The sequence below is a fragment of the Cinclus cinclus genome, chromosome Z, assembly GCF_963662255.1.
Source record: "Cinclus cinclus chromosome Z, bCinCin1.1, whole genome shotgun sequence".
Taxonomy (NCBI): Eukaryota; Metazoa; Chordata; class Aves; order Passeriformes; family Cinclidae; genus Cinclus; species Cinclus cinclus.
Genome location: NC_085084.1, coordinates 84,285,081 through 84,301,176, shown reverse-complemented (window position 1 = coordinate 84,301,176; position 16,096 = coordinate 84,285,081). Strand labels below are relative to the sequence as shown.

Genomic DNA, 16,096 nt, shown 5'->3' with positions numbered 1-16,096 from the left:
ACCTGGAGACCAGCCAGGATCTATTGACAGCAAAGAATTAACCAGTGCAAGGACCTCCCCACCCTGAAAAATTAAAAAATTATGCTCTCAGCTTTGCTTGTGTGCTTTTGGTTATGAGATCTTTTCCCAGGACAGTACGAATACAGAACTGCTCCATCACTGCAACTTGTCAGCTCTTGTTCTTCCTCCAGGGACAAAAAAAAAAAAGGGTGCAAAAAGCTATTTCAGCCTTTCAGAGTGACCTTCTCCAAAGTTTGTGATGCTTAGAGGACAGACTTCTGTGTATTTTAATATTTCTAGGATATAGTTTTACACAGGAACAGCTCTGCACCAAATAGAATACTCATTTTGGGCTCTGGTAGTTCTTCACCTTCCTTACTCACAAAATTTCAGTCTTGAAAATCCAGGCCCAGGAGCTGGACAATGTCATTGAAATATTGTGAATAATCTGTGTGTTTAAATTGATTTCACAGACCATCTCAGGAAAAGATGCTCCCACAGGATATTTTTTTGTAGGAAAAGTAACAAACTTTTTAGTTCTTTCTGCAGTTTTATGCCTGTCTCAGTTTTCATCACAGTGAGCATTGATTATTCCTCTGTATTTCCTTATATTTTGTGATGAGTTTACATTGCTTGATTAAGGATAAAGCCAAAAAAGAAGAGTCATTGCTTTAAATTTAAACTCCATGTGAAGGCTCTAAATTTGGAATACTTTAAAATAATAACAGAAAACTTGATCTTCCTGACTTTTGCTTCGTTTGGGTGTAAGCAATTTATCTGTAAAGCAGCAGGAAATTTCCAGATTTGGTTATCTCAAGGTAAGTTTTATGCAGAAGCAAGAGAAAAACTCTTTCTTTTCATCCTGAAACACTTGCCTCTGAATATATTCCAGCATATTGTCACAAGAGTGACTTTCTGAGGGTGATGTGGCTTTGAGTCAGAGATCTCTGGATAAAACCACCTGCTGCTGAAGAGTAACGTTATGAATCTTCAACATTTTTTTGACCTCTAAGTAAAGAAATAATTTTTAATAAAAGTTATAGTTGTTCAAGTGTAAGTCGCAGAAATCTGAAGCCTTGGGCTCCCCACTTTCGGTGTGCCTGGGTTTATTTCACCATTTTCCATGGTAGGCTGTGCTGTGGCTGCGGCTGAAATAAATTGAAAATGTATAATTTGTTGTGAAATGAGTTACTCAGCAGTTAAGAAATCTGTATCTGTTAGCGTGTGCATAAATGACTGTGATGAATGGACTGTCTGAGGTGTGTAGGTAGTAAATCTATCATCAGCTTCCCTGGGTAAAGCGTGGAAGATGTCTCTGTGCTGTAAAACCATTCATCTTCTTTTACAGAAACTGGCTGCACAGAGATGAGTCTATAGAGAACTAACTGGTGCAGATCTCCATGAACAGCAAAATACTCTTTAAAAACAAGTTTTTAAATTGGTTCTATCAAAACTGTGTATTATTTTCCTGCTGGTTATGGTGGTTTCCAGTCAGTGGTCCAGCAGCAGTGGTCTCCCACCATGCCATCACTCTGAATAACCTCGTCATTGCAGTTCTCTCTGAAATACCCTCTTTGTAGTTGTTATGTATTTGTAGTTTGAGTACCCTTGGCATTTGGCTGCTTCCTCTGGTAGCTGGAGCTCACTCTGAGATGCAGAGTTTTTGTATCAATTCAGTGTGAAATCCCAGTTGCTAAACTCTATAAACATTAAACACTTATAATTGAAAACGATCATGGACATCCTTGGATATACATATTTTTTTTTAATAGAATGTGCCTTTAGTTGTCTGGCTGTCATTTCAGGATAACAAGACCTATAAATTGCTTTGGCTACCAGCAGTTCTGCTTGCCCATTCCCAGCAAAGGTGTAATATGTAAATGGAGGCGTTTTCCCCTCCTTGTTTTTCCCTTTGAATATTTTACAGCTAATTTCAAGCCAGGCGTGTCTTATAGATAATTGAAAGGCAAATATGTTCTACTGCAGTAAACAAGAGACAAGAGAAATTTTCTCCCTGAACTGCAGTTTCTAAAATAATTTCATGTCAAATCTTGGCCCTGAGATTGGACCTGCACCCCTTCAGACATGTTTTGACTCCTCTGGAAAGATCAATATCATCCAACTCCTTCCTGCTTTAAATGTTGACCCCTTCAAGAGAGGGTGCCTTGTGATGCTGCCAGGATTTTTTACACAAAGCTGAGTTTGCTCAGCACCTGGGATGGCCCTGGGAGACAGGGACAGTGAATTTGTTTTCTCTGAGTGGAAACATTTCACATTCAGTTATTTTAGGGTACCAAAAGAAGCCAGGTTATGTTCGAGAGTGAAACTTTTTTGACCTATCATAGTCCTTTCAGCTGTTCCCTTTGTGCAGCTGGTGTAATATTGCTGTAATAACCCTGAAACAATGGGTTGTGGATATTTTGGGCAGTTGCTGACTGCTTGGAAAGATGCTTTATGGAGGCTTCTTTAGAATGTCAACCCCAGTTTCCTACCCACACTCTCCCTTCAATTTGACATGATAATAAACCCAGCTGGCTCTGCTCAGGTCCATAACCCCTCAGTTTTGGGCAGGAGCAGCATCTTTGCTTTGCACCTGGCTGCATTTTTATGTAAAACATCCAAATCTGGTTGCTTAAACTACAGAAAAAAATTTACTTTTTCTGTGCTGTGCTATGGCTTATTCTCTCTGTTTCCTGTAGATGACAAAGACTTTGCTGGGATGACCAAATCTCAGGCTCCCAGTCAACTATCCTCCTTGCTGCCTGAACCCAAGGAGGGGTTTTTCCACAGGCATAAGTAATTTTCCTGCATCTTTCAATTCCTTGAAGGAATGCCTTTTCCCTTTAGTGACCTGTGCTGACATCAAAGCAGAATTCAGCTGTTTGAGGTTGGCTTGATCTCAGTCTGAGTAGCATCGGCCCAGTCCTTTGTGCCTCCTTCTTCCTGTTTGTAAGTTTTGCAGGTATAAAAATCCCCCTGGTTCCATCTCTTTTCTCTGCACCACTTATCTGGACCTTAAAACTTGATAATAACATGGAGTTTCATTTATTTACTGTCCCTTGGTGGTTTCCAGCCCCCAGCACTGAGGATTTCCCATGCTGTGTGTTGTGTGGCAGCCTACCAAGCATCTCAACTCTGTTTTTTATTTGATACCTGTCCCCAAGTTGAACTGAGGTATACCCTTCCCACAGTCATTCCTTACCTGCTAAGCTGTGGGATAGCACAGCACATCCTTTGTCTCCTGCTGGGAGTCAGTGGTTTGGCAAGTATTAAATAAGTTTTCTCTTCTTTGTTTTTGTGTTGTGGTTTTTTTTGTTTGGTTTTTTTTTTTCCCAGTGAAAATGAAGACACTGTACCTAAAAAAAACCCTGAAACATGTATGTGCAGAAAAATAAATTTAAAAGTGTGTGTACAGCAAATCACTGAGCTTCAGTATTTTTGCACTGGAGAAATCTTCCTTGCAGTGCTGGGGGATCATGTTTGTTTCTCTCTGAGCACAAAGTTGTAAGGAAATTTTATACAGCTTTGTGCCTCGAGTGGTTCAGTGAGGCATGTTACATTAAACCTGAGTCCTTAAATTGTTCCTTTCTCCAGGGAGGATTCTGTAGCAGCACCTATGAACCCCCACAGCTTTCTATTGCTAGTGAACTGGGATGGCAAATATCCCAGTGAAACTACTGATAGGCTGGCTGAGCCTTGGCGTGACACAGATTTTGTCTTGATGCTCCATGACAATAATACAGGAACAGTGTGGTGTCAGGGCTGTCATCCCCTGCTAAATCAGAGAGTGGTGAGAGCACGAGTGAGGCAGTTCTGTGCCCTGGGGGTGCAGTGTGGGGCTGTGAACCTCTGGGAGATGTGGAAAAGGGGCTGTGGGTGCCACCAGTCCTGATAAACATCTTGACAGAAACCAGGGGAAGTATTTCCTGACTCTTGCAATGTCTTGTGTGAGACTTGCTCCTCAAAAGTGAGTCATTATTATTAAGGATGGGCGTGGAAAATCAATTTTTGCCACCTTGGAAAGTGAGAACGACAGGCTGTGGGCAAAGACCCACTGTGTTGTGACCTATTGTCTATTTTTAAGGAATTCCTGCAGGTGTCTGACTCTGTTGGTGAGCAGCTGTGGGATCTTCATCTCTGCCTTGGTGCTGGAAAATAATAGATTTTGCTTTCTGCCCAGCTTGGACCTGTGCCCTGAGTTTCACATTCTTCCTCTTCACCATCTGCTCTTTGCTGGAAGAGCCTGGGGGGCACATGCAGGGTGATTTTTTTTTTTTTTCCTCCAGATATCAGCAGTTAATAATATCAGTGCCTGAGCTGACTCTGGCAGGTTAATGGGAATACTCCCTCCTTCTCTCCTCCCCCCTCCCAAGCTTTCCCTGGCTGGAGCAATACACGAGCCAGGCAGGATATCTCCAGCCTCGTGTGCTTGGCTGGGTGCCTTGCCTGGGGCACTGCATGCTCTGCTTCTCCTCTCAGGTTTGATTTGGAGCTGTGTAAACCTCGGGCGTGCTTAAAGTGAAAATAGGTTTTATTTGCACAACGCAAAATGGGAAATGTAATTATAAAACGGAGGCACTGAGAAAGCAAAGAGAAGGCAAGTTTAAGTTAAACCCTACAGGACACAAGCTTGTAGTCTCGCATAATCTTTGTGTTCAGTTTTCACCGCAGAGGGAGCTCCCCATAGCTGACATTTGAGTTTTTTAGTGGTAATCCAGTACTTTTGATTATTTTAGGGGTGGGTAGCCTTAGCTGCCTGGCCTCAGGACTAACCCACAGAGACAGAGATTAAATCAGCACTAAATCCAGCTGCTCCAGAACCAATCTGAGCATTCTGAGCATGGGAAATCCTTTTATCACAGTTTCCCTCATGCTTCTGCCTCCAGGAGATCCCCATTTTATCTTTGGCTTCAGGTGCAATCCTGAGGGTACTCTGGTTTTTGCCACCACCATAATCTTTGGTAGTTGTGACCTGGGTGGTGTGTGTACCTGCAGGAGTTATTTGTGGCTTTCCAGTCCTTACCTTTCCCCCATTTTCTCTCTTCATTCCCTTTGCAAACATTCCCTTCTGCTGTGCTCTTTTAATTAGAGCATTGCTTTTCATGAAAAAAAAAAAAAAGAAGTATTGGTTCTCCTCCCCTTTTCTGAAGCGGTACAAAACTCTGTTGGTTGTGTATTTTTGAAATCAGCTATATGACTGTCTTAGCAAATACTACAGCTTCCAGCCTTCAATGTGTTTCATGAGAGGTATCAGCAGCTGGAGTAGATGATTGTGCAGGTCCTTTCCAACTGAACTATTCTGCTTGATGAAATATTTTACAGAGCTGGCAGCTGCCACTGCTCTGGTGGTCTCACTCAGCCTCACCACTGCAAACTGGCCACAACCTGTCACAAGAATTGCTCTGGCCCTTTGCAGTTTATTTTTCCCTCCCACACTTTTAATCCCTGGAAGTGTATGAATAGGAAGAATTTGGTGCAGTAATACAAAAATTAAGGCACGCATGGGGCTTTTGGGTGAACAGGATGGCTCTGTATGGCATCTCTTCACAGTTTGTTCTCATCCTGGTTGCCAGAGCATCCCTGCAGGTAAGGATCAAGCTCACAGGTGGTTTTGTTGAGTGAGAGTAGAAATCAAATTCTCTGCGATATTCTCTCCAGTCTCCCTTTGATGTTTGTTATGTGTATTTTGTTGAAATATCAGTGTAATTCTGGATATTGCTGGAAAAGGCTAGTGTTAATTAAGAACTCAGGTTTTGTGGGGTTTATAACTCACTGTGTTAATTTTAGAGAAGGTTGAAACAATTTTAGGATCACAGTCTGCAAGCTCTACATCTATCAACAGCAGCAGGAGATGATACTTCCTAGCAGTAGGATATAATACTCTTAATTCCTTCAATTAGTGTTGCCTGTTTGGAAGTTTCGCTGCTGGAGACAGCGAGGCATCTTCCAAGGGGCTGCTTTGCCTTTCCAGAGTCAGTCACAGACCTCAAGATGGAGCAATTAGTGAGTAAGTTGATTGAAATTAGTATTCAGCAGAGTTTGGGAGCACAAAAACCAAAGAATACCTATTTGATTAATTCTCTGTAACTTTATCAAGATTGCTATTTACTTTTTGGTTTTGGGCAGTCAAAAGATCTGTGATTTCTCCAAAGTTAGGTTCTCTTTTCTGACCAGCATTGTTGCTTTTGAGTGGTAAAGAGCAGCAGATTGGGAAGAACATCAGGGGTGAAAACAGGGTGGTCTGTGGCCTTTCTGTTCCAGGCTAGAAAAGCCCTGATACAGTCATTCAGTGTCTGAGATTGGGGTCAGGCTGGGGGTGAGTAGCTGCTTTTGGATAGCTTTAGTCCTTGCTGAGGGTAGTGGTGAGAAATCCCTTGAAATATTTCACACTTTGACTCATCTATAACTCTGAACACTTTATTTTAATGGAACAGTGCCCAGCATGCAGACTAACCCAGTGTGTGCTTTGCTTTCAGGTGGTCCTACCCTGACTTTTTCAACAGGTACCGTGTGCTTATGAACAAGAGAGACCTTGCTAAGCAAGACAAGAAGAAGATCTGTCAGACCCTGTTGGAAGATCTCATTAAGGTGAGCTGGGTCCAGATCTTTCAAAAGTGATTTTAAAAGCTCATAACTCATGGCTTTGGTGTGTTCTGAAATTGCTCCAGCTTCACCTGCTGCTTATGCAGGTGCTTCTCCACACCAGGCAGCCTGGTAGTTTTGCCCGAATTAGGGAGTCTTGCAAGGAGGTGGCAGGAGAAAAGTAGGACATGGGATTTCTTGTTTGTGGTCAGGAGGAGCAAATCAATTCAGTGCTGGTGAAGTCCAGAGCTTGCTGTCACTGGCTGGACATGAATGACTGGCTGCTTTTCATTTGTGTACCCCAAGCCCCTCCTGGTTTTGTCTAGCCACAGCTGGAGCACATTTCAGAGGTCCAGCCTGGGAGAATATCATGAACCTTAGTCAATCATTAAATGCCTGCTTGCACAAATGAGTAAGGGAAGAGTGCAGTAAATGCCTTATCTTGATGGGTGGGAGACTTTCAATGGCCCTGTGTGGAAAAAAACATCCCACAGATTGGGACATTTTTACCATCAGTTAATCAGAACGTTTTGCCACCTCTCCTTACTGAAACTTCACTGCTTGCTTGTATGCATTATTTTTAAATTGTAAATGTGCATGCAAAAAGTTTCTTTCTGTTGAGTGGCCCAGAATGTGCATAGCACCTTAAACAGGTTTTAGTGTTTGATCGCTTGTTTTCCTGTGTGGTTTTTGAGGAATTTACCCAATTGGATTCCTCTTGTTGCTTTTTGCACCCAGTGTTACCCTTGGCTGCAGAACTTTTTGCAGCACATCTATGACTTTGTAGATCTGAACAATAATCTTTCTGAGAAAGAAGTCTTTTTCTTGAAGTGCTCTGGTGTTGCATTTCTTGTGTGGTCTAGTGGAAGGTATTCCTGCCCATGGTGGGAATGTTGGATATATGTACAGCTTAAGGCTCCCTCCAACCTAAAAAAAATTGAGATTCTGTGATTCCTTTGTTTATATTAAAACCATCAAATAAGGAAAAAGCAAAACCAAACAAAGAAACCCAACCCCCTCCAAACTAACAAAACAAAACAAAAAACCCAAATAAAAACCAGCACCACAAAATCCATAACCCAACAACAACAAAAACACCCCCCAAACCAACCAAGCAAAAATTTCCACAAAACCTTTAAAAAAACCCAAAAACACTTCAAAATCCATGTAAATATATGGAGTTCAAGACTGAGGTCTGCATTCCTTAATGGGTGTATAAATGCTCAAGTATAATAAGTCTAATAAGTCTAATGATATCTAATAATGTCTAATAATCTAATACATATAATAATGGAGTCTAATAATATCTTCATTACCCAATTAGGAAGATATGTGAGTGGATAAATATGATTTTACTCTGTATTTACTGATCAAATTAGACTGAAGACAAAAAGAGAAAATGTAATGTTTGCCTCAATTAAATATAGTTTCCTTTATGCTTTTGAAAAGGATCCAGACAAGTTCCAGTTTGGCCGTACCAAGATCTTTTTCCGTGCAGGCCAGGTGGCATATCTGGAGAAACTGCGGGCAGATAAGTTCAGGGCTGCCACTATCATGATCCAGAAGACAGTGAGGGGCTGGCTGCAGAGGGCCAAGTACCAGAGGCTGAGACGAGCCACCCTCGCCCTGCAGCGCTATGCCCGCGGGCACCTGGCACGCAGGTGGGTCCTGGGGAACCTCAGAGAGGGGCCAGCTGGAAAGTCAAGTGTGAAAACACCTCCAGCCACCCGTGTTTTCAATCTGTGGCATCTTCTAGAACTTAAGCTTGGGGTTTTTTTGTATGAAGGGCTTTGAAAATGCTCTGAAATGCTCTTGAAAGCAAGGCTCGTGATGTGCGTGTGGGTGACACTGTGGTGGGAGTTTCTGGGCTAAAGTTGGGATTTATTTCTGGCCTCCCTCTCTGGTTTTATTTAGGGGCAAGAGATCAAAATTCTTTGCCTCAAACTGGTTTCATATCTACATTGATTTAATTTCTGGGTGCTAACCAAGGTTATAACATAGACAGTCTGGTTATAATGAGATTACTGTAGTGCTCTGAAGGTTTTAGGTGAAAGTGTTCCACAGAACTAATATTTTCCTAGGACTGCCTTTGGTAAAGGGCATTTAGATCAGCCAGGGAAGAGCTGCCTAGTTGGTATGCACTCCTCCCCTGCAGGGACCAGGTTTGTGTCTCTGTGATGTCCAGGGGGAGTTCTCAGGACTGATTTCCTGTATCCTTTGTAATGAGGAAAATCACTCCAAATCACTGGCAGGGGGGCTGTGTGCAGTAGATAATAACAGAGCCCGCTGTTAACACTTTCTGTGCAGGAAGCTCAAGATCCCTTGTGTTAGTGGCTTTCTGGGGTTTCTGTAGGTAACATTCTGCTGGAGAGTGGGCTGGTAGTGGCAGGGGTGGGGTGGGTGTGAGGGGGCAGTGAAGCAGTGGAGCAGCATCCCAACACACTGGCCACCTTCCTTCTTGTGGCCCTTCTTCAAGACAGACGATCAGCAGAACATCAGAGAGGCTAGCTGAATTTGTGGTTGTGAAAGGGCTTGGCATCAGGGAGAGCCAGCTGCAGAGTTTCTTCTACATAATCTTTCAGTTCCCGTCTTTGTGCAGGGATTGTAGGGTTGGATGGCATCTGAGCAACTACTGTCTCTTTTTGAAGACAGATCATCCATTATTCTCTTCAGGAAGCCCTGGCTCAGTGGGTCCTAATGAGAAACCATTTACCTCAATCAAAGCAATATATAAACCAATCTGATGTGGCTCTTAGTTTTGATACGCTTTTCACAAAATAAAGGAAGTGGATCAAATTTCTGTATAATGCTGCATGTTAAGAGCAATAAATGAATCATAAATTCAGCAAAACAGGCTAATTATCAAATTAAATTGAGGGTTTATGGGCATTTATTAACCAGTGTAGCAGCAAATTGAACATGAGTTCTGCTGGAGAATGGGAGCAACGTGGTGCGGAGTTGACCACATCCCTCATTATTTACTGTTTGTGAATTGCTCGAGGCTCTGCTCAGGAATGTTGCCAAAGCAGTGCACACCAGTTTAAATGTCAAATCAATTTGCTGCTGTTTTCACTGAGTCAGTAGATACCCTGTGTGACGTGTGCTTTTTATAGTCAGGGAAGTGATGGAGCCAACCTGGGCACTGATTGGCACAAGGACACAAGGCAGAGAGTTCAAACCAAGGAAAACCTGGGGAATACTTGGGTTTAATGCTGTTTGGGAACAATGAGGTGTATTGATCTGTGGTTCTAGTGCTCCTGGGTTCCATGGCTGCTGTCTGATAGCATGGAGGCTTTCTTAGCCCAGCTGTTGGGGTGGTCTTTCCTGAGTACCATCAAGCCACATTGGGCAAAAGGTTTTCCTCTCCCCCTGGTTTAAAACTGACTTCATCAGAAAGAAATGGAGTTTATTTTCCATGCTTACCCTGCTCCTGTGTATTGCAGGCTTTTTGAGAACCTGAGGAGGACGAGGGCTGCCATCATCTTGCAGAAGCAGTACCGAATGGTGCGGATGCACCGGGCTTTCCTGAGGGTCCGCAAAGCCACCCTCACCATCCAGGCTTTTGCTCGGGGCATGTTTGTCAGGAGGATTTACCACCAGGTACACCTCCAGGAGGGTCTTTGCATGGGGAAAGAACCTTTATGTTTATTTCTGTGATATGTTTGTTGTGGCTGTGTTGATGTTTGTGAAGCTGGCAGGCCCCCAGTGCTGCCGGAAAACAGACAGTGATGGCGAGCTTTGTTATTTAAAGCTGTGCAAGCAAATAAAAATTTGGTAGCAGCACCTCAGCAGAGCAGCTAAATGGAGTTTGTCACTGTGGTGCCAGGAGGCATTGTGGAGATGTGGAAATGTCATTTGATCTAACCTATGCTCTGCTAAAACCTCCCCATCCCAGTGTGTGTATGTCAGAGCTGCATGCAGGGGCTGTTCCCAGTAGAGTGGGAAGACAAGGAGAGTCTGTCATGGAAGGCAATAAGACATTTGTTGGTAGAAATATCTCTTTAATTAGGTCTCTCCTTCAGCTTTTAGTGTTAAACCACAAGTGGGACACAAAAGATTTAAGAGTTTCATGACAGCATTGATACAGTGAGAAATCATTAAATCTTGGGGTGCTTTGGGTGTAAGGGACCTTGAAGATCACCTCATTCCACCCCCTGCCATGGGCAGGGACACCTTCCACTGTCCCAGACTGCTCCAAGCCCCATCCAGCTTGGCCTTGGACACTGCCAGGAATCCAGGGACAGCCACAGCAGCTCTGGGCACCCTGTGCCAGGGCCTGCCCACCCTCCCAGCCAGCAATTCCCAATTCCCAATATCCCATCCATCCCTGCCCTCTGGCAGTGGGAAGCCGTTGCCTGTGTCCTGTCCCTCTATGCTTTGTCCAGTATCCTCCAGCTACTCTCTGTCAGGAAACTGAGAACAGCTTTGGAGAATCTTCTGTCCACTCCTCAGACCCAGCACTGTGTTGGTAGCTACTTTAGTTGGTGCCTCACTGGCTTGTGGGGCTACTCCAAGAAGAGAGAGGCATCCTGAGGGAAAAGCCTTCCCTAGAAATTGAAGTTACCTGGACACTTGGTGACCTCTTAGGGTTGTCCTTTGAGACACAGCAGCTGGTGATAAGGAATTTGTGCTGCCACTGCTTTTTCAGCATCTCTTTTATAAATTGGAAGCTTCTGCAGAGGAGGCAGCTGGTCCAGCAGTTAAAACCTCTGTCTGGTCCAGTAGAGATTCAAGGCCACCCAGATCTTAACAAGGTGTGGAAATTGGCTGAAGGCCAGATCTCTTTAATCTGAACATCCTTAATCTCTGGAGCACCTGGGTATAGGTTTGGTTGGTTCCAGTGCATGTTAAGCAACAGATGCAGGGCTGTGGGTGATGATCTGTGGGATGAGGGCATGCCCAGTACCCACCAAAATTTTGCTATAAAGCTGAAGTAAGTCCCTAAGGCAATGCAGTGGGTTTCTTCTACCTCTTTGGGCATCCCTAGATTTCCCCATTTCTGGATGCCAAGGCTGGAGACATACAAAGCTCATTTCACAGTGATTCATGCTGCATCCTAAATTCATATAATCCCTTCATTCTGAATTAAAATTTGCAACTGCAAAGGAAGTCTTAGGGTGAAACAAAATATTTTGTTATCCTCAGATAGGATAACCTTTTCTGAGACACCTTAACCCAAACTAATAACAATAAAACATTTTGTAATCTTCAAATTCTTTTATTTATTTCCTTAGCACACTGAAGCATAAGGAACATATTAACAACATGCTGTTTTTATTGCTAAAATGTCAGTCTTCAGTTTTAGAGGACAAAATTTAACTGCCACTGACTGACAAGATACCTGCAAATTTTGGGGAAGAAGTTCAATGCCAACATGCCAGAAATTTTGTGAAAGCAGATAAAAATTATTAGGAATTAAATTGTACTAGAGAACAGGCTGCAGACTATGGTGAGTGGACTCATGGTTTTATTTGAATGTTATCCGCATGATATGAAATCCCATCAGGACAGCATTTATCTGCAGTAAAAAAAATGTCATATTGCAGAGGTGGAACACAGGAAAAAAAAATCTACAGATCTATTCTGGTGTGGGGGATGTCTGATGCTGAGGGGACAGTAAGTTCAGTGCCAAGTGTTGGTGTGTCTGTTAACGACTGTTTATGCCTGTTTAGTACTGGTGAATTTCTGTACTATTCTGGGGTGGTTCAAAAAGTCACACTTGAGCCCAGATGTCACCTGCTCCCACCAAGTCCTCACAACCAGGAGGACTCACGTCACTCATATCCCTCATGTCACTCATATCCCCTCATCTCACTGGCCAAGCCGGTTTGAGACTTAGTTTGAGACCAGGCAGGCTTCTAGGAGAGAGGTCTGGGTTTGTCCTGTCTACATTATTTGGGAGCGGAGCTTGCAGAAGCCTCCATAAGCAGGGTTGGAAGAACTGTCCGTGAAAGAGGGTGCAAAACAACAAACTCCATTTCCAGCTATCAGCCCCTGCATCTACCAAGACATTCCTTGGAGGAGAAGCCCTTTCCAAGGCCATTTGGGAAGTGTTTAATGTTTGTTGCAGCCAAACCAGAGTTGTTATACAGGTGACCTTCCAAGGCCTTAAACTGAAGGCAAGTAGATTTAGAGAAGATACTGGGAAGGAATTGCTGGCTGTAAGGGTGGTGAGGCCCTGGCACAGGTTTCCCAGAGAAGCTGTGGCTGCCCCTGGATCCCAAAAAAACTTTGGAAGTGTCCAAAGCCAGGCTGGACAGGGCTTGGAGTGGCCTGGTCTGGTAGAAGGCACCCTGCCCACGGTGGATGAGTTTTAAGGTCCTTCCAACCCAAACCATTCAGTGATTCTGCAATTCTTCTCTACATTAACTGGCCGTTAACTAATGTTAACTAATGTTTTGCAGATGCTGATGGAGCACAAGGCCACCATCCTGCAGAAGTACGCCCGGGGCTGGCTGGCCCGTGTGCGGCTCCGCCGGGCCCAGGCCGCTGCCGTGGTGCTGCAGTGCCACTGGCGGCGCCTCCGGGCCCGGCGCCAGCTCCAGGCCCTCCGCATCGAGGCACGCTCGGCACAGCACCTCAAGAAGCTCAATATCGGCATGGAGAACAAAGTGGTGCAGCTGCAGAGGAAGGTGGATGAGCAGGTATGTCCCGAGCCATGCTGGGCCGGGCCGGGCCTGGCCCGGCTGCCGCTTTGTGCCTAATTGGCAAGTCTGTACTACTAAAGAGTAAATGAAGCAAAAAAAGAAAAAAACCCAAAGGCATAATGTTATAAATGAGAAACAAAAAGTCTCGATATTTAGCAAAATTTACATTGCTTTATTTGATACAGATGGAGCAAACAGCGCTGGGGAACGTGTGGGGTCACCGCCCACTCCACGCTCTGTTGAATCTTGGTTTGCAGTTCCTTTTTATAGTATGGTGTCTCATTGTAATCAATATTTTTTGGGGTTTTTGCTGTCATAACTTTGCCACGTAAGCAGTGGCAGTCGAATAAACATCCTTAAAGTCTCTGGGCAATAGTCAGTCCCATAGATAACCATCTGGTCTTGGTAGATAAAAAAGAGCAAAAGTCAGGAAGTCTGCTCTTTGTAGATAGGCAGCATTGATCAAACAAAGACAGGAAATCTGATTTTGCAAATTCATAACGGGGATTTAAAACAGAATTATTTAATTATATATTTTCCTCTATCTAGTGTCCATGCTTCACTTCACACCTTAGCATTCTGATTTATACAAACCCCAATACTTTTATGATCAACACAAATCTTTTATCAATTATCACAATAACATGAAATTGAAACCCCTATTTCCCTTAAACTATTTCCTAACAAAAATTCTACAATACTACCGATTCCCACATTTAAAAGCTCAAAATTCACAATTTTCTGTGGGTAAAACACGAGACCTCAGGTGGAAGTTGAAATCTCTGGAAGTTGTTGTGTGGGAAGGGTGGTGTTGGTGGCAGCCAAGCTTTTATAAGGGTGGGACACAGCTTGCTCAGGCGGCTGCAGAGCTGGAATTGTTGTGGGGACTGTCCAGCAGGGCTTGGAGGGGCAAGATAGAACATCAGTTTTGGAAGGTGTTGCTTGAAAACCCAAGCCACATCCGCATGGGACCCAATGTCATGGGTTTGGGGCTGAATTGCCCCGCTGTGCTTTTTGCTCTGTGGGCATTGAGCATGCCGAGTGTCTGCCACCATTGGTGCCGTGAACCATACGTCTTGGGAGTCACATTCCCTGGAAGATAAATAGCAGTTTGGGTAAATACTTTACTTTGGGCACATTTGTGTTACTAGACACAGCAGCTCTCCAGGAGTAAGGGGAGGGTGGGATGGTGTGATGTGACCGATCCCTGTGTGGGATGATTTGATGACCTTAGAGCGACTGTTTGATCACAAGGGTGTTTTCATCAGTAGCCATTAGCCATTAATAAGATGCAGAATAATGGTTTGATTTTACACACGTAGCAGAATAATAATTTTACTCCTCCTGATGTGTGCAAATTACTCTGTTAAATACCTTCTGTGTTGATGTATAAGGAATTGAGGGGTGATCATAAGAAATGCTGAGTGGGACCTAGTTGTATTGATTTACATCAATAGGAGAATTCATATACACTTGCAACCATAAATTGAATTTATACAGGTAAGAGAACATTCTGTTCAGTTGGGATTACCCCTTATTTATAGCACCAGTTTGTGGTGATTCCAGTTTATCATTCTGAGATGGTGTCAGGGAACCCTCATCCATCTCACACAGCTCCCTCGCCACCCAAAATCTCCCCACCCCAGTGTGACACAAGCAGTCCTGTGTTGGAGGTGGTGATGAGTGGCTCTGTGTTGGCTCAGGTGGTGCAGAGTCAGGACACACTGGGGTTTGCATTGCTGTGGTCACTCTCACTGCAGTGTTAATTGGCTGCAGTGCATTAACTGCACCGCAAGAGGGTCCAACTTTCAGACCTGGTGCTTAATTTTAAAATGCCTGTTTCCATGCCTAGATTCTGATAACTTAGGAATGGAAAACTCTCAGAGTAAGGTTTGATATGACTTTTCATCCAGAAAGTATTTTGGTGGAATTTAATAGGATGAGTCATTCCAGGTCCAGGTATTTTGGGCTGAACTCATGCAATGAGTGTGAATGTCAGTATTGGATCTGGTGAGCTGCTGGACTTGACACTGGAACATCAGTAGCATTTTTTAGTTTGTGTTTTTCCCTATTTCCTTGCTAGGAGAATGGTGGCAGTGGAACAGTAAAGAAAAAAAAAAAACAAACCAAAACAATAATATTTGTTTAACACTGGCTTTCCTGTCACGGGCTTTGAAAGCAGCAGAAGGATCTGCTTTAGGGAAGGAGTCACGGAGAGCTTTTAACCAGGCAGAAATAATGGTCTTGAGCTCATCTTCCTCTCTCTTAGTCTCTCCACAGACCATTTTGGAGGAGTTTCTTTGATGCTTTCTATGTAGCTTTTGCAGGAAATAATTCCTGCTCTGGATTACACGAGGTGGTGTGTCCAGTGAGCTCAATTGAGCTATCCTTCCAGGGCTGCCAGGTTTCCCCAGGATACTTTGGAAGTGCTATGGAGCACTGTTCCAGTAGATCTCTTTTCAGTGCACTGAATCTTTTTTTCTGGCACAGTGTGTTTGCTGTATTGTAGATTCCCTGAAGGATCTTGCTTTCAGTTCTTGCTAATTTATAAACATGACCTTTGAAAATACCAATTAACTTTCCAAGAAAAAAATAGTATACAGCAGGTAACCTGGAGAGCTGAAGTTGTATCTTTTTTTTTTTTTCCTTTGAGTAGCTGTGAAAAAAAGTGTTTCTATTTCTGCTACTTTAGCTCATGCATGAGTAGAGAAGCAATCCTCCATGTGCCCCGAAGGAAGAGATCTTTCTTTGAAAACATTAGAACCTATTATTGTATGTCAGCCTCAGTTCAGATGCTTTGGCATCTGTAACTGGAATAATTTAATTAAGTTTTTTAATCAGGTGACGGATTTTTTGCACACAGAAGA

The 16,096-nt window shown here is 43.6% G+C and overlaps 1 protein-coding gene across 1 annotated transcript in view; it reads left to right on the top strand.

The window, feature by feature from the left end:
• The window catches only part of MYO5B (myosin VB), a 145,677-nt gene that overhangs the window by 92,235 nt on the left and 37,346 nt on the right, over positions 1–16,096 (top strand). The window contains exons 19-22 of the mRNA XM_062513989.1: positions 6,477–6,588; positions 8,032–8,243; positions 10,026–10,182; positions 12,987–13,226. Coding sequence (XP_062369973.1) covers positions 6,477–6,588; positions 8,032–8,243; positions 10,026–10,182; positions 12,987–13,226 — 721 coding nt within the window. The remainder of the gene's footprint in view (positions 1–6,476; positions 6,589–8,031; positions 8,244–10,025; positions 10,183–12,986; positions 13,227–16,096) is intronic.